The sequence below is a fragment of the Hypomesus transpacificus genome, chromosome 4 (genome assembly GCF_021917145.1).
Source record: "Hypomesus transpacificus isolate Combined female chromosome 4, fHypTra1, whole genome shotgun sequence".
NCBI classification, from domain to species: domain Eukaryota; kingdom Metazoa; phylum Chordata; class Actinopteri; order Osmeriformes; family Osmeridae; genus Hypomesus; species Hypomesus transpacificus.
In genome coordinates this window covers 1976494-1998618 of record NC_061063.1, presented here as the reverse complement: position 1 = coordinate 1998618, position 22125 = coordinate 1976494, and the positions used below count along the sequence as shown (strand labels likewise).

Genomic DNA, 22125 nt, shown 5'->3' with positions numbered 1-22125 from the left:
TTTTTGGACCACATTAACCACCCTGGCGATGAGGAGAAATAAGCAGCTTAGGGGTCTTTTGTCATCTGATTCATCACCTTAATGACACCATTCAGCTCATATTTGGCTTTAGCTCCTCTGTCGACGGCAAACTATAAATGTTTACCCTCAGTGGAGAACGCTGCCCCGACAACACCTCACCCCTCGGCTCTCCTCCCTTTCTTCTCCAGTGTGTCCCTCCCTCCCTCAACATCTCCCCTCCTCCCCCCAGCATATCCGTCTTCCTTCCATACCTCAGTCTCTCCATTCTCATATTTGCAAAAGAGGGAAGGGAAGAGTAGGGGAATCCACGTTGAGGTGGTAAATTACAGTCGCCAACGTCGACCGAACGGCCCGTGTACGCGGGCCTGTTTTCCGAGTGTGTGCGTACGCGCGCTTGTGAATCGAAGAACAGACCAGTACACCTGTGCGGCCCCCCCCCCCCCCCCCTCCGCCCCGCTACGTGGGCAGGGTGGTGGCACGGCGCCAGGGGAACGAGGGCATGGCTGCCGTCCAGCTGCTCAGAGGAGAACGAAGATGAATCACCCCTGTCCTCTTCTCTCTTTTTATTGCTTTCACGGATTCTCTTGCTATCCACGTCTCTCTCTCTTTAATTGTCTTCTAGTCTCTGTCTTTCCGTCCCTCTCTCTCTCATTGTCTTCTAGTCTCTGTCTTTCTGTCCCTCTCTCATTGTCTTCTAGTCTCTGTCTTTCTGTCCCTCTATCTCTCTGTGCCTGTCTTCTCCGTTCACCCCCGCCCAAACTTCCCTCAGTACATGCCCCCCCCCCATCTCACCTTCCCACCCCACACACCCCAGCCATGTAATATAGCTAACGTCCTCTGCCTAATGTGTTCAGGTGACTGCAGTGCCTCCCAGTAGTGAATGCCCTCTCTATAACCCAGACCTGGGAGACTAAGCTCTCCAGCAGTGCACCCTCACCAGCTCAGCATGAACGAACACTCTCTATGCATTCTGATTACACTGGAAGATGCAAATGACGGTGCTTTGGGTCAGAAAGGAAGGTATTACCGCAGGATATCTGAGGATGATTTAGCGTTTTTGGCTTGCTTGCGTGGAACGGAGGGAAGCTTTTAAAGACATTAGCATACAATGGGTTCATTATGGCTTTTTTGGAGAGTACAGTATGGGAAAGGAGGGGGGGGGGATCTGGCAGGGTGCACAGAGAACCTGATTCAGGAGCTTCGGAAGCGCTCGATACAGGCTCACAATTTGGCAGCTTGTGTTTATGTCCTCCAGTCCATCCTTTCCTTCTCCTCTCACATGCTGGAGGTAAAGAGATCAGATAGGAAGATAAAAAGCAGAGTGCGGACCGTTGTGCTGTGAGAAATGGTCTGGTTTGTGTGTGCAAGTGAGTGCGCTTCCATGTGAGTGTGTGTGTGTGTTGTACTTTGTGCCATAGGAACGGTCGCTGAAGGCTTATTGACAACATCTGTCATGAATTTTAATATCTGTCATCACCATCAGGGCTTTGTCTCCTTCTGTCTTCTCTCTCTTCTCTCTCTCTCTCTCTCTCTCTCTCTCTCTCTCTCTCTCTCTCTCTCTCTCTCTCTCTCTCTCTCTGTATTTCTTTCTTTCTCTTTTCTATCTGTTCTCTTTTTCTTTCTCAACGTTTCTCCTGTCTCTTGCAACTCTCGTTACTCATCATACACACATGCACACGCATACACTTCTCCCTCTCTCCTCCCCTCCCTCCATCTGGTGTTAAACTGACACAGTGTCTCGTCTCTGTGCTCTCTGCTGGGCTGTTCATCCATCACTCCCCTCAGCGCTGCAGGGGCCAGCAGAGACGGCCTTCTAATGAAGCTAATGTTTGTTTCCTCTCTCTCTCGCCTTCCTGCGGAGGGAGGGAGCGATAGATAGAGGCGGAGAAGGAATGTGAGAGGGAATAGATAACCGTAGGAAATGAAGGAAGAGATGGCTGGATGGATGATTGGATGGATGAGTGGATGGATGTATTGTTGGATGGATTGATAGTGGGAGCAAAAGATAAGATGGACCGAAATACAAAACTAATGGAGAGAATAGACCGATGGAAACCAAGAACAGAAGCGTTTGCTTGGTTAGCCCTCCCAAGCATGGAGATTGGATCTAAGTTACTTTGGTTTTGGACAAAAGAGTTGAGTCTATCACAAAACACTATTAATCTTGAATTGAACCAGGCTAGCGTGGCAGCGTGAATCAGTGTTCCTTTTTGCATGAAGACCCTGAACTACAATACCGTCGACAGCAGTGTAATATAGACTTTCCACGTGTCTGACTCTCTTTCTCTCTGTCCTTGTCTTCTTGCCTCTCTCTTTGTTCTTTATCTCCCTTTCCCTCTCTTTCCCCAACTCTTTATTTTTCTCTCTCCCGCTCTCCCTTTCTCACTCACTCACTCACTAACTAACTAACTAACTTTTTTCTCTCTCTCTCTCTCTCTCTCTCTCTCTCTCTCTCTCTCTCTCTCTCTCTCTCTCTCTCTCTCTCTCTCTCTCTCTCTCTCTCTCTCTCTCTCCCTCTCTCCCTTATCCTTCCCTGACACCCCCCCCCCCCAGTTGTGAACTGTACAGACCCGGGTCATGTAGAGAACAGTGTGCGGCAGGTAGTGGCCAGTGGTCCTCACCGCTACAGCTTCCAGACGTCGGTGTCGTACAGCTGCAACCCTGGTTACTACCTGCTGGGAACCAGCACATTCAGCTGCCAGGGAGATGGAACCTGGGACCGCTCACTGCCCAAGTGTCTCTGTGAGTACACACCCCTCACACACCCACACCCCTCACACACACACACAAACATCACACACACCTAATACACACGCCTCACACACACACACAAACATCACACACACAAACATCCCACACACACACACTTCGGCAAACTTCCATCTCAGCCTCATGAATTTCGGTTGTCTTAATGTCATAATTGTTACATAATTTCACACAGCTTACATTTTGCACCATCAGACACAAGATTGGCACCAACCACAAACTCAATTATGCATTTATTCCACCCACATCATGGAGCCGGTCTCACCCACATCTTCATTAATTACATGAGCAAGATATCAAATTGTAATGTTTCGTGCCTAACACCAGATCCTTAGTTGGTACCCCCAAAACATGAAGTTGTACCTCAAAACCTTAACTGGTATCTCAGAGTCTTAGCCCTGATACTCTTATAGCTTTTTATTAGATGTATTTTAATTGTTGTATTTATTTACTTAATTGTTTTATTAAAAAAAAGAAGAAAAAGCATCTTAATCATTTTGATGTTAGTTGGGTCCATTATTGATGATTAATTGATTGATGTCTCCTGTTTTATGTATGTTTAATTTGACTATTTCAATGATGCCGTGGAGAGATGCAGAACTTTGAACGTGTTGACATAACCCATTAACGTGAATGAATTCCTCCCCCCATTCTTCCTCTCCTCATTTCCCTCCTCCTTCTCTCCCCCTCCTCCCATCACTGCGTGCCCCGGGCCTGTGATTGGACAGTGGTGCTCTGCGAGCGTCCCAGCATGCCCCCCTACGCCCAGATCTCCGGTGACAGGAGGACGGTGGGCTCGGTCATCCGCTTCAGCTGCATCGGCCAGCGCTCCGTGGTGGGCAACACCACGCGCATGTGCCAACTGGACGGCCAATGGAGTGGCTCTTTACCTCACTGCTCCGGTATGGACAACCTGCCTGACCTGGTACCCGGGATTTGGGAACGTTCCACCTGTCGGGTTATCTCCTCATGACTGGGAGAAGAGGAGATTTAGAGAAAGTCTCCTCAGGTCTCTCTCCCAACGTTCTACCACCTAGAGCACTAGTGCTGGAGCGTTGATTGGACTGTCAGAATTCCGGAAGCTACCAAATCCGCACCCACCCACCGCCCGTGTTACCGTCTTCACAATCCCGTCATATGAAAAGAGATCTTCTTTTATGACAAAGGGATTTTTCCAACAGACAGAACACCAGACAAGGTCAACAGATCAATAGGAACAATTGCTATGACATTGTTGCTCATCTTCTCCACCTCCGTCTCCCTCTTAGCACTGATCTGCAACTGATCCCATCTACAAATCACTGTCTAGCAGCCCCAGCAAAGCTCAAGGGTGTGTGTGCGTGTGGTGTGTGTGTATGCGTTCTCAAGGGTAAAAACGGTGTCCTCTATAAAGCTGCTTTAATCTTCTCCCATTAGTCTGAGGGACAGGGGTGTCCCATGATCCAGACCCTGTTATGAGAAACTGTCCACAGCTATAAAGACATCACCCTGTTCTTCTTCAGTGATGAGACACACACACCAAAGGGCACACTGAGAACATACATATACACGCACACACTGACAGAAACTCGCAAACGTGAAGAACACCCAGGCCCCACAAACACACGCGCACACAGTATAGTAAAAAAGATCTCTGACAGTTTAATGTCACAATTCACGACATTCATATATCCCAGAAATTGCTGGCTTTCTCTCAGCAGAAGATGAAACACTTGTTTTTACACAGATTTCCTGCTCCGCCACAGAGCTGAACACTAGTAAAGCTAGTCGACCAGAAGCCTGTGAAAACAGATATACACAATGTCTCTAAGCGCCTGGTAATGGTTCATAGCGCATGTGGGAATAGTTTGGTTTATAGCGATCACACCAACGATATTGAGAATAACACATTAAATGCATTGAACTTTATGTTGAACCCTTGTCCCTGAAACAAATATTCAAATAGGTTATTCTCCTTCAGTGGTTGCTGTTAACTTACACGCTGAAATAAAGCTTAAGTATTCATAAATGCTACAAACAAGAAATTCAATAATTCCATAGAAACAACAAAACATGGATTCATTCAACAGCTTTGTTTGGCCACACCCACTAATGTTTGTGTAATGGAATGTTCTCTGGTGTTCCAGGGGAGTCGGCGGGTCTATGCGGGGACCCTGGCATCCCGGTTCATGGGATCCGTCTGGGGGAAGAATTCTCTGTGAGCAGCATGGTCCGGTTCAGCTGTGAGCCCGGCTACGTTCTGACGGGTTCCCCAGAGAGAACCTGCCAGCACAACAGCACCTGGACCGGAACCCAGCCTGAGTGTCAGGGTGAGAGGAACCACATTCCTAAACATCATCACACATACACACCTAAACACACACAAACAGAGAGAGAGAGAGAGAGGGAGAGGGAGAGGGAGAGGGAGAGGGAGAGGGAGAGGGAGAGGGAGAGGGAGAGGGAGAGGGAGAGACAGAGACAGAGACAGAGACAGAGACAGAGACAGAGACAGGGCAGAGACAGAGACAGAGACAGAGACAGATCCACGGGTAAAAGAGAGAGAGAGGGATATTGAGAGTAGAGGGAGGAAATGTGTACAAGTGTGTTGGGGGAGTCTGTGTATGTTCAAGTATGTACGTGTGTTTGCCTGTGTTCTTGAAAGAAAGTGTGTGTGTGCACATGTGTGTATTGATGTCGTGGAGCTCCCTCAGTGCTGACGGCTGTCTGGGAGCCAGAACATGCAGACCTTATAACAAGTGCGATCGATCAGAGAAAAACATGCCAGCCAAACATTCACAGACCACAGACATGATAAAGGCACAAAGACTCCAGACTGTGATAGCTGTAGTCTTCTCTCCTGCCTTCCCACTGTACAGGTGTTATACCACTAAAGGAGAGAAGGAGAGTGAGGAAAGGGCGGGGAGGCAGAGGGAAGGGGACAGAGAGAGAAATAGACAGATGTGTAGTCACATTGCATTCCCATTGTGTTTCATGGGAGTTCATTTTCAGAAGCAGAGTTTATTGAGGAGGGATAAGTTATTTATCCACCTCTCCTGCTTCCACCCTCTGTCTTTCTGTCGTTTTTTATTCTCCTCAATCATACATCTGTACCCTTTCTTACTTTCTCTTCATCTCTTTCTGTCTCTCTCTCTTTCTCTTCCTCCCTCCATTTCTCTCTCCCTCTCGGTCTCTCCATGTCTCTGTCACTGCATGCCCTCTCTCTGGCCTGCCCGCTGTTTGCGGGGGCCCACCTGTTCGTGGTTGGCATGGACATCAAGGGATCCTCCACAGCTGGTCATTAACTCAGAGCCATACCCTAAGGGGCCTTCTGCCTGGACTGGACTAAGGGAGGCTGGGGCTGGACTGGGCTAAGGGAGGCTGAGGCTGGACTGGGGATAGGAAAGGCTTGGACAGAATGATCAAAATAGAAGAGTGAACAGATGAGAGGGACTTGGAGTTCTAGCAGAGAGAGAGAATGAAAGAGTGAGAGAGAGATGGATGGAGGTTCACAGGGACGGAGAGAGACCCAGACAGAAAGAGAGTGAGAGGATGAGAGGGGCACTTTGAGAAGTAGCTCTCATGTATAATTCATCCCATTTCTGCTCTGTCCAGCACTGCCAAGGCCAGTACTGAACACAGGGTCTCTCAGACACACATGTGCGTGCGCACACACACAAACACACACACACACACTGATCACACCCACGCACACACACTCACACACATACACACGGGCTAACACACAAACACTCACAAAACCACACACAGTTACTCTTACACATACACACAGGCTAACACACACACACACTGACACACACACTTTCACACACAAGCATGCACAGACACACACTTTCACATGCTAATATCACTTCACTTAAGTGAAGTATGTTTTAATTCTCCCCCCCCTCCCTCTCGCTCCCTTTTCTCTCCCTCTCTCTCCCTCCCTCTCTCTCCCCCTCTCTCCCCACCTCAGTGATCTCATGTGGGAACCCAGGAACTCCAAAGAACGCCCAGATCCTGGTCCACGAGGGCCTGACCTTCTCCCGCTCCATCACCTACACCTGCCGAGACGGCTACTACTCCAACGGCCTTCTCACCCGCCACTGCACTGTCAACGGCACCTGGACCGGGAACATGCCCGAGTGCACCGGTACAGACCTTCACCCCGACTGCCTGCTCGCCCTCACACTCAGCCTAGCACCCTCCCACACTCATTCAGCTCACTAGTGCCTCGCTCCTCCTCGATCCTGTCTGGATGTTGACTGGTCCTGGTCTGGATCATTCCCGCTCTATGTGGGAACTCGATGCGGTGTTGGTCATTTTAGTCTCTGTGTTTTGTGCGGGGGAAGCATTCTCGGAAAACTTGAGTGTTGTGTGTGCGTGTGTGTGTGTGTGTGTGTGGAGGATCAAAAGGCTTACATCAAATGGGTCTGTGTAAGGGGCCAAGCTGGATAATGTGGTTCTGTAGCCTCTTTTACTGTATGGTATGTGTGTGAGAAGAGAGAGGAGCAAGGGGGGGGGGGGGGTCACACATGACTGAGAGTCACATGTATGTGTGTGCAGCACAAGGTTCACCTGAATGGCGGGGGGGGGGGGGGGGGGGGGGGGGGGGTAATGGAGAAGAGCTGCTGTCTCCTTAGAGAGGCAGCCTGATCGACGGGTCTCTAGCAGAGACACACAAAGACAGCGATTCCCCTCGACGGCCTAAAGACTTGCAGCAAATAGGGGCGACACTGTGTGGCTCAAAGAACTCCAGCTTCACGCTACTCTATGGAACATTACATTGAGCCACAGTCACTGCATGTAGATGGCCATTTCAGCTCCAAGAGGGAGAAACTATCCACATCAGAGCATTTGGATTGCAGGTACGCTACACTTATAGAAGGTCTTTATGGGCTCCCAATTTCACAACCCTATATGGAATATTACAGATAAACTCAGTCATAGAATCGGTTGTATTACGATACTTTGAGGGCAATATGAGCTCTCTCCATTGTAGAGTTTTGACATCCCAAACTCCTGTAGCGATTACTAGAAATATCCGTCTGTCCGTAGACATCCATTATGGCTCTAGGCATTTTCTCTCTGTCCTATGGGAAATATAGCTGTTTGTTTGGCAACAGGCGGCCATGATGGCTCCTGGAGGCCCACTTTTCCCGTCCCACCTGTGGGGATATTTCCACAGATAGCTCAGTCATAGTCCAACATTGTGCTCCTCATGTCTGGAGGGCGGTGTGTGGTATTGAGTCACAGACTGGATGAAGGATGTCCCTTGCTCCTCTCTGGAGGACATTCCAGGGATGCTAAGAGTATGATGTCATACCGACGTACTGGAGCTGCAAGAAATGTGGAGTACTAGAACTCACGCCTCACCGCAGCGAAAAATGGAGAGTGGAGAAATGAAAATAGTGTAGCCGGTTCAGTCATTTTGCTTTCTACAAACGTTGCAAACGTCTGTCCGTACAGTGTGTGTGTGTCAAAAATGGCAATATTGGTAGTATAACAATGCTCAATAGCCTGTCTCTTCCCCAGGTGTCGCTAGACCCTGAGGACAAGACAAGGGTGCTATCTTGGTTTCTAGACAGTTAACTTTATCTGTGATCTGATTGGTAGCGGGTTCTGAAAGGGCTTAGCTACCCATGGCCCATATACCAGTTAATTAACTTCATGGTCTCATCTAGTGTTCTTTAAACTGTTTACTGTCCTTCATCCTGTCCCTGGTCAAATATAGATTTTTTTTTTTTCAAATCTAGGGAAAATCGAGGCAAACGAAATAATAAAAGAGTGTCTCTCAGAAATGACGGATTGATGATGAGGAACTTGAGAGGGGACTTCTAACGTTTTTCAAGGACTTGATTAGTTGAATGATCTTTGAATTTTTCTTCCTTTTTCCCTCTCTCTCTCTCTCTCTCTCTCTCTCTCTCTCTCTCTCTCTCTCTCTCTCTCTCTCTCTCTCTCTCTCTCTCTCTCTCTCTCTCTCTCTCCCCTCTCACTCTGCCCCCCACTTCTTACGGCTACCCTTTCCTTACCTCTAACTTACTTCGTCACCCCTCTCCCTTCACCCTTCCCTCCTTCTTCCTATTCTTCTTTCCCTTCCTCTCTCCATCTCACTCTACCTCCACCCCCTCACCACCACTTCCCTCCCCTCAGTGATCAACTGTGGCGACCCTGGCGTGCCAGCCAATGGCGTGCGAGTTGGCAGGGACTTCATCTACAACAACACAGTGAGCTACCAATGTTCACCGGGGTTCAACATGGACGCCGACCGCGCCTCCACGCTGGTGTGCACCAAGGACCGCACCTGGAATGGAACCAAACCACTCTGCAAGGGTAGGTCCCACACACACACACACAAACTCGCATGCATACATACACACATAGACACGAACACACATAATGTTTATGCATACAGCAACTCCCTCACAAAGCACGCAGGCCCGCGTACACGTTGTAGCAGCCACAGAGACACAGGGCCGAAATGAGTAGAATGCAATTTGCACTCTCTTATTCTGTCTTATTTTTCTCTTTATTTCTCTGTCTCTTTATCTTTCAGTCTCTTTGTCTCTCTCTCTCTCTCCCTCTCTCTCTTTCTCTCTCTCTGTGTCTCCCTCTGCCTCAAGGCTTTCTCCCCTATGAGCACTGATTTGTATACACACCTGCACGCATACATACACACAGACATACACATATTTCACCAGGAGTAGTAAATACTGAAGTCGCCCTGTCTTGTCTCTTCCTTGTGTCCTCCTAGCAATCATATGCGGAGCCCCGCCGACCATCCCTAACGGACAGGTGGTGGGCGGAGACTTCAGCTGGGGCTCCAGCATCAGCTACGGCTGTAACCAAGGTTACCAGCTGTCCCTGCCCACAGTGCTCACCTGCCAAGGCAACGGAAACTGGAGCGGAGAGCTGCCACAGTGCTTTCGTAAGGGCCACCATCTTGGATCTGTTCAGCTGTGTCACGGTGCTTACACTGTAGCACTGCAGTCAGGCCATCAGTTATAATTTTTTTTTAATAATCAATGATGTATACATCATAGATTGACTGTCATCTGGACGATGAAATGCTTGAGACAAGACTTTGTTTAACATGTTCACTATCTGTTCAAGCACATTTTTTATTTGTGTTTGAATCTCGTTTCAATAACTTGTATTTGACCCCCCCTCCTCCCTGTCAAATCTCTCCCTGCTGTGTCTTCCTCGCCCACTGTCCTCCTGCTCCATCTTCCCCTTCTGCCCTCCCCTCCTCTCCCCCTCCTCTCCCCCTCCTCCACTCCTGCCCCCCCCCCCCTCCAACCTCCCCCACAGCGGTGTTCTGTGGTGACCCTGGCTCCCCGGCTCAGGGCAGGAGAGAGGACCGGGGCTTCACCTACCTCTCCTCCATCTCATTCTCCTGCTACCCCCCCCTGGTGCTGGTGGGCTCTGCCCGCCGCTACTGCCAGTATGACGGCACCTGGAGCGGTACACAGCCCTCCTGCATAGGTGGGCCTCCACACACACACACCATACACACACAGCCCTCCTGCATAAGTGGGCTTCCATACACACACATACAGCATGCAAGCATGTATGCACATACACTCAATCCTCCTTATAGGTGGGTTTCCATATATATATATATATATAGAGAGTACACACACACACACACTCACACATACATCATTTCTCTTACACGTTCACACACACATATTGGACTAATCAGGTTTGATTTTTTACAAAGCAGTTGATTGACAGTTGAATGTGTGTGTGTGTGTGTGTTCCAGACCCCAGTCACACCACATGTGTGGACCCTGGGACACCCCTGTTTGGGAACCTCAACAACACCCTGGGCTACCAGGTAAGACCTGACCCCCCACCCCACACCCACACACACACACACGGCAGGGAACACACAGAAAGTGATGGTTGAAGCTCGGTTTCCCTTCTTTTTGTGTCATTTTGTATGAGTAAATGTGTGTGCGTGTCTGTGTGTGTGTGTGTATTTCCCGTTGCAGATCAGCAGCACCGTGTTCTTCAGCTGTAGGAAGGGCTACCTGCTCCAGGGATCCATCACCCGTACCTGTCTCCCCAACCTCACCTGGAGCGGACTGCAGCCCGAATGCATAGGTCAGCACCTGTCAATCATCCACCACATGTCAATCAACTAGTACCTGTCAATCAGCCAGCACCTGTCATCCCACCGATACCTGCCAATGAATTAGTCCATATCAATAAAACAAACTGACAGTACTTATCAACCAATTGATCAATCGTTTACTATATAGTTTGTAATTAGTAGCGATAACTCGGTCAATTAGGATCTACTTTTATTACTATTTATCTATCCGTTCGTTGGCTAGAGATAACGTCTACTATCCTTCTGTCCTCTCCCCCCTCCTTGCCTCCTTCTCTTCTCTTGTCTTCACTTCTCCTCTCTTCTTTTTTCTCCTCTCCTCCCTTCTCTCTTCTCGTCCTCCCTCTCTCCAGCCCACCACTGTAGCCAGCCAGAGTCTCCTGCCCAGGCTGATGTGAGTGCGATAGAGCTGCCGTCGCTGGGCTACACCCTCATCTACACCTGCCAGCCGAGCTTCTACCTGGCTGGGGGCTCCGAACACAGGACCTGCAGGGCAGACGGGAGCTGGACCGGCAAGGCCCCCTTTTGTGCAGGTATGGAGCACACTCGCACGCATGCACACTGGAAACATTCATACACACGCATCGGGTGTCACACAAACGTGATATGCGCGGTACATATATGCACGCGTGTGCATCTGTGGATGTGCCCATGTGTGTGTACACTTTGTGTTCTGTACTCTCCAGCATTTGTCCACGATTCACCAGTATTTTTTTCATGATTCACCGGCATTTAGCCATGATCCCATGATTCACCTACCCCGTGGTTGTTATCCAGAAAAGCTTGCTGATGCTGAGCCTGATGCCTGGTGCTCCTGTTGATTCCCAGGCCTAACGTGTGGAATTAGAGGAATAAGATAATGCTGAAAAATGACTGTGTTAACACACACTTAGTCACGCGCACCAACACGCCAGAACAGCGCCCTCCATCCATCAAACAATTACAAGACAGGCACACACACGCGTTGACAAACACACCAGTAGACACACAGACACGCACAACATGCACCCCTTACATGCACACACACATGCACACACACATGCACACACACATACACACAACGACATTAGCAGAGGCCTAAACCTGATTAGTCCAATGTATCGTATTGATTAGGTTAGCGAGAAACCGGGCCATATGAATGGGTAGTCTGTGTTAACAAGGTCTGCTAGATAAATAGAGTGCATTAAAACACCCTGGGGCATAGGACTAAATACATACAGGAAAAATGGAGTCATGGACAGACAATTATCTATGTCAGATAAATGCTAATGGTGTAAGAGGAGAGAAATGTTTGTGGCCGGGCGGGCTGGTGGGGAGGGGAGTGGTTGATGGATACCACTGTAGGGCAGGGCACTGGTGAAATATGGAGGCGATAGCCAGGGTACTTTTAAGGCCTGCCATTAAAAGTGAAGGGAGGAGAGAGAGAGTGAGGGAGAGGTGTGAAGAGGAGACACTGAAAGAGGAAGAGAGAGGTGGGGTGTGAAGAGAGAGAGTGGGATTAGTAAGACAGAAGGAGGGACAAATGGAGAAAGAGAAGGATCGAGGGGCAGACAGAAAGGAAGAGAGACAGAGACAGAGAGAGACAGAGAGAGAGACAGAGAGAGAAAGAGAGAGCGAGAGAAGAGAGACAGAGAGAGAGAGAGAGAGAGAGAGAGAGAGAGAGAGAGAGAGAGAGAGAGAGAGAGAGAAGGCAGAGGCATAGAGAAGCCAGGATATTAACAACACCTGTGGGAGAACTGACAGAGGAGCTGCTCAAAGCCATGACAGCCAATAAAGCAATGGGTTTACACACAGGATGTATGTGTGTATGTGAGTGTTTGTTTCTCTCAGTTTCTTAGTGTTTTCCTGTTCTGAGCTCTCTGTGTGACCAAGGTCTAGGATAGACACATTAGCATCCCCGTTTGTTGTGGGTGCCTTTACCTTCCTGTTTGGATGTCGTTTTTTTTGTTCACTTCCACAAACTGACAAGACCAGGAAGGCATTATCTACCTGCCTTCTCCGCTGCACTGAAACCCAGGGTTGATATACTGTTGGCCGTGTGGGCACATGGCTGTTCGTCAACATGACTCAATCTATCCTGTCGTCGCCTTTGACAACACTCGCTCCCGGGGATTATTTGCAGCAGCAGGAAGTGCTGATTGTGACTTCCTGCTCCTGTTTGGTTGTTAGCTTGACTTCATTGTCGGTATTGTAAGGACAGCCGTGTTTCATGTTGAATGATAGTCTACATCTCAGTCAACATCTCACCCTCTATCTCAGTCTACATCTCAGTCTACATCTACATCTCATGTTATATCTCTTTCTACATCTACATCTCATTTCATATCTCAGCCTGCATCTGCCTACGTCTCAGTCTACATCTCAATCATGTACATCTCAGCTAACAACTCAGTCTGCATCTCAGTCTGCATGTCAGTCACGTACATATCAGGTTAAAATCCTAACATGGCCTGCTTGTATTGTTGCAGCTGATAACCGTCCCAGTGGCAAGACAGGGCTGGGAACAGTGCAGGAGCAGCCCAACTCCAAACTACCAGGTAAACTCAGGCACATGCTCACTCTCATGGTTCTAAGACTCCAGCAATTTTGGAGAAACCTTTTTTAACTGTTTTAATGCTCCCCTTCCCCTCCCTCCCTCCCCCAGTCCCTGTTGGGGTGTTTGCTAAGAACTCTCTGTGGCGGGGCTCCTATGAGTACCTGGGGAAGAAGCAGCCCGCCATGCTCAGCATCACCACCTTCGAGCCCCTTAGCAACCGCGTGAACGGAACGCTCATCGACCACAGCGGCGTGGAGCTCAAGCTGGCCGGTACGTGAAGAAAACGACAATTAGTTTTTGCATGAAAAGGAAATATACAGGTCAGGCATCTGAGATGTGTTATATCTGACCACTGTGTCCTGACTGCGTGGTGTAAAGATGACCAGCGTGTCCTGTTTCTCTCCAGGGGTCTACAAGAAGGAGGAGGCTCAGCTTCTGCTGCAGGTGCACCAGATCCGAGGACCCGTGGAGATCTTCGTCAACAAGTTCAAAACTGACAACTGGTCCTTGGATGGCCATGTAAGTACACCATGGAGGTCACGTTCAGTAACGGAGCAGTGGACACGCGCACACATGAACATACACGCGCATACACACAAGTCATCTATAGTCCATCCTGTGCACGTATGGATGAACGCATGCTCAGACACAAATAGACCTCTCACACACACATAGACAACCACCCCCGCACACACACACATACACACTCTCTCACACTAACACACTCTCACACTAACCCTGTCACTCTGGGGAGATGTAGGGCCCGGGGAGAGTTTTCTCTTTAATTAAAATGTCAGTTAAATCATTGCTTGGTAATCAGGGCTAGACAGCCCCCCTGCCCCCCCCCCTCCCTCCCTCCCCCTCCTCCCCCCCTCCCCTACCTCAGCACCCCCTCCTCCCACCTCCATCACCTCTAATGCTTCCCAGACCAGATCATTAAAAGAACGGGCCACATCGTTGAGCGTGTGCGCACGTCCCCTCGACCTCCTTTCTCTGCGTGTCCCAAAGAAAAAGATGCTTCTCTCTTAGCCCGCCTTGTGTCACGTTCTGTGTTCAGCACGGCGAGGGCGTGTCTGACGCCGGGACGACACGCCGCACAACGGCGCCTCTAACACGCCCGTGCTCCCTCCTCTCCTCCCCAGGTGTCCTACATCTCCTCATCCAATGCCTTCGTCTACCAAGGCTTCGTCAGAGGGAAGGGGTTCGGCCAGTTTGGCCTTCAGAGACTGGGTGAGTCGGGTGGACAAAAAGAGATTGGTGTGTGAGTTTGAGACATGTAGGGGTTTATAATTGGGATACAGCTGTGTGTGTGTGTTTGGTGCGTTACAGAGAGAAAGGGGTTTTAGTTTGAAAGATAGAGATAGGTGTGTTGGTTTGAAAGAGATAGATAGGTGTTTTCCTTTTAAAGAGACAGAGACAGGTGTTTATTTAGCTATTTTGAGCTTAGTGTGTTAGTTGGAAAGACAGAGATAGGTGTGTAATTCTGAGATAGTTTAGTGTGTCTGTTGGAAACTGGAGTCATTGGTGTGTGCCCCCACCCCCTTACCCACCTTGGGTACGTAACCCGGAAAGCTTATCCCACTGATCCTCTGGGCGGCTTGTCTTGTCTCAGCCTGTAGACAGCAGCCAGCACCAGCCTCACATCACTACTTCACTGCCCTGGAAGTCTGCCTCCAGACTGAATACAGGGGAGAGGAAACCGTCAGATAGAAAGAGAGAGCCACAGAGGGAGAGAGAGCACAGAGCAGGGGAAAATGAGGGAGAAAAGGGAGATGGGGGAAGAGACGGAGGAGGGTATCTGTGTCTGTTTGTGTGCCTCCTTCTATCCCGCTGTGGTTTGATGGCTCCGTCTGCAGAGCTGAAAATACTCCTTTCTCATTTGTCTTCCACAGAGCACACAGAGAGGGAGAGAGACAGAGAGAGAACGAGACTGATTGACAGAAAAAGATGGCAAGAGAAGGTGATAAAAACAGAGAGACAGAGAGAGAGAGAAAATGAGACCGAGGATAGAGATAAAGAGGAATGGAGGGATATAAAAGAGATAGACCCAAAGAGAGAAATGTAATTGCAGGAGAGGGGAAAGAGGGAAAAGACAGAGAGGATACTGAGCGAAGAGGCAGAAGGTGACAAGCCATGGACAAACGTGAGGGAGATTATCGGATAACCAACTTCCTCATATCTCCAGTTCACAGTTTCAAGTGCCACTGGAACAAAGTTTGACTTGGAAGTTTAATTTGTCAGTCAACACAGGACATTGCAGGGTAATCTGATATCAATCTAATTAAATATGTACTAGTGCAGTCTCCCAGCACTAAATTCTCAGTCGGTGGTTGGTTAATTAAAGAATGTCATTTTCCTCCCCGAGTCTGCAGCTTTTAGCCTCGCAAAGATAACTCCCCAGCTTGGGGAGGGGGAGTGATGGAGGGGTGGCGGGTGGGGGGGGGGGGGGGGAGCTGGGGAGGGAGAGAAAGAGATACTGTAGGTGTGTGTGGGTGTCAGTATGTGTGTTGATATATGTGTGTGTGAGAAGAGGTGTGCCATCCTCGTCCGTGTCAACAGCAGATGCCAGAGCACCCCCCCCCCCCCCCCTCCCCGCTCACCTCAGCTACTGCCCACAGTGAGCAAAGAGCGCTTTATTAATATAAGGCAGCAGCCAACTGCTGCGTGTGTGTGTTTTTGGGTCTTATTGTCCACATTTGTACTTCTGGAGGCATTTTTGTAGAGTCTACATGCGTGTGCTCATGTTTGGATCTGGCTCGTCACTCTGGCACTCTGCAGGGTTGATTGGCTGGGGCTGGCGAGCCCGTTAATTGAATTCATTTTTGTTTGTCGCTCGGACTATATTGGAGCTTTCTTGGCATTGTCTCGTGAACAGGTGGGCCGTCAGTCTCTTGTTGACGTTGGAAAAGCAGCGGCCCTAAATTGAATACTGAACGCAAAATGACTTCATTGCTGCCGGGGCCTTGACGTCAATAATTAAAAATTATTGTCTGGATAATGGAATTTGACATTTCCAGAAAATGCAATTGTCAGTTGGTGTCTATTACTGAGGGAGATTGAGAGCTCATAACTTTCGTTTCCTTTTGTTGACGCCTCCCATCTTCTTTCATGTTGTTGTTCAATAGACTGGGGCATCTGTCATGTTTGCTTAACTCAGAGACGAGTTCTATCATTTTGTCGCACAATTCCCTGCTACATTCAGTAATATCTGTCAAACAAAAAACGTCACCGCTTTGAATCAACTGTAGGCTGGAACGGATCAATAGATCGTGTTTAACAAGACTTTGTCCTTTTTGGAGCCTGCTGTGTTTGCTGTTTGACAATCATTTTAATTAAAAAGTATAATAACAATTTGTAGAAGTAAGAGAAGTAGATGAATAGTACTATGAATAATAATAATAATAATAGCAATGACAAAAGTAGAAATGTTTTATAATAACTCGTTGTTGTTGTATTCTCCCTGTGACAGAGAGTCTAGACCCCAGCAAGGAGACATCAGGATACAACTTTGCTTCCAACAGCAGCTCTGTGGCGGCAGCCATCTTAGTGCCTTTCATAGCTATGATCATTGCAGGCTTTGCTCTGTACCTCTACAAACACAGGTGCCGTACCATTGTAGCATAAACACATGCATGCAAACATACACACACACGAATACTACAATTTGATATTTAAAATATTTTTGTGTCAGGAGGAGACCCAAAGTTCCCTTCAACGGTTACGTGGGCCATGAGAACACTAACGGGCGGGCCACCTTCGAGAACCCCATGTACGACCGCAACATCCAGCCCACCGACATCATGGCCAACGAGACCGAGTTCACGGTCAGCACCGTGTGCACGGCTGTATAGCGACTGCTACGGTCCTGAGGTGAGTTCAGGTTTAGGTTAGTGACCGCTGTGGTTCTGATGTGAGTTTAGGTTCATCGTTTTTATCTCATCAGCAGTTGCTGTTTCTGCAATAACAGACCAGAATGAGAAAACGGAACACCTTGAGAGGCTGAAACAGAAAATCTTCACAATGTGTCTTTCACACTGAGAACATTTTAAATAATTATCGTGTCCTGACTCAATGTTGACAGGTGCTGTACGATATTGAAATACTTTTCATTCAAAATTGACAAGGTACAATACTTGGACACGCTGAGTACCATTCCATCAGAGACACATAGTAACAACAAGCTCCTCGGAGAGCCATCCTGAGCTCTTTAGTAGTTTTACCCACAAGCCTAACTGTCAACTCAGCTCCAGGATATCATCAGAAAATATAATAGCTTTACTCGTCCTTGGCTCCCAACCATCTCTCTCTGTAGTTCAGAGACCTCTTACGCTGCACGCAATTTGTTAGCAAAAAAGCGAGAAGCCTCTTTAAAGTGTACAACTTGTCTTTATGGTCCAGCCGTTACTGTGAGATAGACTGAGACACAGCGTTGAGAGAGAAACTGCTGAAGCTACGGGACAGAGATTGTCAGAATCCAATTTCTAACTAAATATTTTATAGCGTCTCTTCAAGGATTTTCTAAAGGGTACAAAACTGAAGCTGCAGACTAGGAGCTATGCCAGGAGTCATTTGTGATTGGATTTTTGCAGTATTCTCCCTTATCTTTATCTACGCTTTTAATGTAATTCTGAATTATGTTTTTTGCAAAGTTCTGTCTAAAAGTCAGTGATTTTCCTTGTAAAATGCACTCCTGAAAACAATCTCCGTTTGTTGTTTAAGCTATACTGTATTCATTTTTCTCTCGTTCTCTCATTTCTCGTACCTCCATATTACCCTCCTCCCACCTACACCTTCCTTCCTTCGTTCACTACTCCCTCCATTACATCCATTCTCCTTCTACTCCTGCCATACCTATCCTTCAACTCCATCCCTTCCTTAAACTCATCCAAACCTCCATCCATCTTCCAGGTTGGAGACGAGGAGGATGACAGGAGGTCTTACTTTCGCCTGTGTTCCTCCTCTACAAGACATAGGCCATCCTTCTACTTGGGAAGAGAGAGAGAGAGGGGGGGGTATTATATATTCTACCAACCTCCATCCATCCAGGAGCGAGGTCTTCTTGATGGTCGAGGCCCTTTCTACAAGAGACGAGACAAAAAAAATAAAAAATTAAAACGACAACATAAATAAAACTATGTCAAGATAACCAATGGCAGCACCATACTGATGACGAAGGCAAGGCCGTACTCTTTGTTTCCGTGGACAACGGCTTTCCACTCAGCCACGGCGGGTGGTGGAGCCACGCTGCCATGACGATAATCATGACTCTCTGTCCTCTGCCAAAAACCCAGAAAAAGGGGAATTTAAGGCCAGCCTCCAGACGTGGGGCTAGCCGCTAGCTTCAGTACCACAGGAAGCTGAGGAGGGTCAGCCCTGCACTAGCATGCTGTGTTGTTGCAAACAAGCGTAGTTGTGGATTGAACCTACAGCGAAGAGAGACACTCTCGTTTACTTTGGATGTTTCCTCTCCTTTCTTCATTGGCTTGGGGTTGTGCACTGCTTGCTTTTTTTAGGATTTGGCGGAACCTTCTTTTTTTTCTCTTCCTGAATTTCTTCACAGGCCTCAGCACCGTGGGGCTTGGGTTGAATTGAAGTGGGATGGTGAAATCTGGAGGCCTATTTGAAGACATGGATTCTATCATTATTGCTTTTCACTCTCCTCCGTTTGAGAGGGGTGAGGGGAAGACTGCTGGCTGAGACACCTGTTACCAGAACAATACCAAGGTGACACAGGCTGCTGGAGATAGCACTTAGCAAAGGCTTTTTCAGTGTGAGTAAGGTTTGTGTGTGTGCGTGCGTGTGTTGACAATGTCAGCATTCTGACCCAAAGCATCTCCCCTCTTCCCCTTTTTTCGTCATCCCTCCATCCCTAACGAATCCCAGCATGAGACACATGGTTTATGTTCACAACTATCTATCCAACTGGGATGTTTAGACTACCCTGAAATAGCAACAGAGAGAAACTAGACAAAAGCTTGTTCTTTGATTGCGCCAACCTCCCAACAGTGTTCCAAGTAGCCGGTGTGCATTATTGTTTGGACTGCTTGTGCAAACATCTGGTGTGTAGCATTTTGGAAGTGGGCCTTGGTTTGTGCACAGACTCGCACCCTAATAAAAGGTGTGACGACCAAACTCCCAAGCGTCTTTTCCAAAAGGCACCGGACCAAGATGGATATGTGAAGAAAGCAGTGCCGTTTTCCCAGTCCCTCACCTGCTCTCCATGTGCAACAAAATGTTGTTCGAGGTCAGAGAATAAAAGGTGCTTCAAGGTAGAAGCTAAATATGATACAGGTTTCTATGGACACACACAAGCCTTTGGAACCACCAGTTTTACATTTCATAGACCCTGCGTGTACCAGAACAACAGGTCACGGATTGGACAACACCCAAAGGTGACACTGCTTCAATTCCTCTAATGCGCTCCACTTCGACAGCCTTGGAATTTGTTCTCTCTGACGAAGCATGAATGCACTAGCACGGTTATTGAAACTGGCATTGACCCTGAGGATGAGATGCCCAGGATTTGGCCTTGCTGGTTCAAAGAGGAACAGAAAGTACTTGTGAACATAAGTTTTGGTTGTGTCTTGGCTTGACTCTGCAAGCAGAAACCTCTCCTGCAGCCAAACCATCAAGGAGTTGATAGCTAGTGAAGTTTCCCCACTTAGATTAAGTACATTTCATGTCACAGCACACATCAGTAAACCACCGAACCGGGCATCTGATAGACCCATCGATTAGAGTAGAAGCACGTTGGGTGGTCTTTCTCGGCTCATCAAGGAAATGTTGAGTTTTCCGCGAAGCTTCGACAGCAGGGGAGAATGGTTGTGTCGCAATTACTCCTGGGCGCTTCAATTGAAAATGATTAAGCAGATGATAGAAAAACAGTGTTTACGCTCTAATTTCAGACGCCGCGCACACTAATCTGTGAATTAACGAAAAAGGAAGGGGGGAGGGCGAAGACGAGCAGCTGGGAAACGACTGCAGCCATCTTTCATCTTCATCTTCTTAGTTTCGGACTGTGATGAGACTTGATGTGGGAGCGTTCAGTTTTGACTCTTAGGGGGAAGTGTGATCTGAAGGAAGGGTGCAGGGGAGGGTAAAGGAACACTGTTACCATGGCAATGTTCACAAAAAAATGTAAGAACTTGGATGAGAGAGGTTTTTATGGAATATGGAACAAAGGTACTATAGGTCAATATTTCATTGGTTCTCAACTTTCATTTTCCCTGCAATTTAAATCATTATTGTTTTTTGTTTTTTAACAGGTACCAATACACCTACTCTCATGTGATCTCGAGGTGGTACAGTTCACCTTGGCGGGCGCTTGACTTACACTGTAGCAAATTGTAACATTAAATGCAATTTGCAGCCATCTCAGTCCATCATCTATGTCCAGATCACACATTCTCTCTGCCATCATCATTGAAGGAGAAGCTCGATTAAGGATGACATGAAAACAGCTTACTACAGTACAGTTGGATGGGCTTATTTAACTTTAGCAACAACAATAAGCAATCTACTACTACATACTCTGTTCAAGCAACATTTCAGTTGTCAGTCTTTCGCAGTTCCAAAATCAGTTTGTCAGGCAAGACGATGAATGGAGGGAAAAGTGGTTTGTGTTAAAAGGTTATAGAGAAAATTACAAAAAATCTTCAATCTAATGAAACCAGAGAGAGACTGGTTATTGTTAAGTATTGGTTAGTGTTTTCGTGGCTCTGTTGATGTGGGCTAATGTTGCTAAAATGCCACTGCTGAATTATTGTCTTAGTCTCATGAAAGCTAGTTTAAGGCCCCAGCTCTGTTCAATCTATTTGAGTTTTTTGTGTGAGTGATAAAACTTGTTTGAGGTTTATTTGGCGTGTAGTTTCCCTGAAACAAACATTTCATTAGGATACTGTTGAAAGACTTGCTATGGAAATAACAGCTTTTGTTGCTTTGAATATTAGAGGAAAGGGAAATCAAAAACAACTTTCACACTCTAAATCCACCACATCATTAACATTTATTTTCTTAGGAACATAAACGCCCAAATGTCTAAATCACCTACAAAATTTTCGTCAAAAATCTAAGTATTTAAAATGAAGTCACTAAAGTCTCCTTCAAATCTTTTTCACTGTGCCTCGGTAATTGCCTCTACAAATGTATCACTTTTTAAAGCTTTAGCTTATCTAGGCAGCATGGCTATAATATATGCTAGTGCCTCTTCCATTTGTGAGTTGATGGAAAAGGCAAAGATTGAATTTCCCCAGTGATTTCATGGGCATGCAAGCACATTGTCTCCTAGCTATTGGCATTCAGATCATATAGCGTGTTTGTGGTTGCTGTTGTTGTTTTTATCTGTTTCCTATGATTTCATTCTGAATTACCCAAAGTAGTTCAGCAAGAGGAGACGGCGTGATCAGTTTTCATTTACTCTGACATCTCTCTTTGTCTTTCTTTTATCCTATTTCTCTCTCTTGTCTCTCTCCCTCCCTCTCCTCTGCCCTATCATCTCCCTCCTCTGTCTCTCTTTCGCTCTCTCTCTTTCTCTCCCTCCTACCTTTGTCTCTTTTATTCTGTCTCTCTCTTTCCCTCTCTGTCTCCCATGATAGCACGCAGCACATATTTCCCTGCGCACCACAACCTGTAGCCGCTGTGTACAAGCAAATTTGATTATCCAATATGAGGACAAAATGTCAAGTGTCCCGAGAACAGAATTCTCAGTTTG

The 22125-nt window shown here is 47.5% G+C and overlaps 1 protein-coding gene across 1 annotated transcript in view; it reads left to right on the top strand.

The window, feature by feature from the left end:
- Positions 1 to 21895, top strand: part of csmd2 (CUB and Sushi multiple domains 2) — a 213852-nt gene extending 191957 nt beyond the window's left edge. The window contains 17 exon segments of the mRNA XM_047019512.1: positions 2575 to 2763; positions 3516 to 3689; positions 4914 to 5096; positions 6740 to 6916; positions 8917 to 9096; positions 9518 to 9691; positions 10075 to 10248; positions 10530 to 10603; positions 10761 to 10872; positions 11233 to 11412; positions 13348 to 13416; positions 13524 to 13685; positions 13822 to 13934; positions 14558 to 14645; positions 16885 to 17017; positions 17107 to 17285; positions 18324 to 21895. Of these exon segments, the coding sequence (XP_046875468.1) occupies positions 2575 to 2763; positions 3516 to 3689; positions 4914 to 5096; positions 6740 to 6916; positions 8917 to 9096; positions 9518 to 9691; positions 10075 to 10248; positions 10530 to 10603; positions 10761 to 10872; positions 11233 to 11412; positions 13348 to 13416; positions 13524 to 13685; positions 13822 to 13934; positions 14558 to 14645; positions 16885 to 17017; positions 17107 to 17266 (2342 nt within the window). The 3' untranslated portion in view covers positions 17267 to 17285; positions 18324 to 21895.
- Positions 21896 to 22125: the final 230 nt, after the last annotated feature.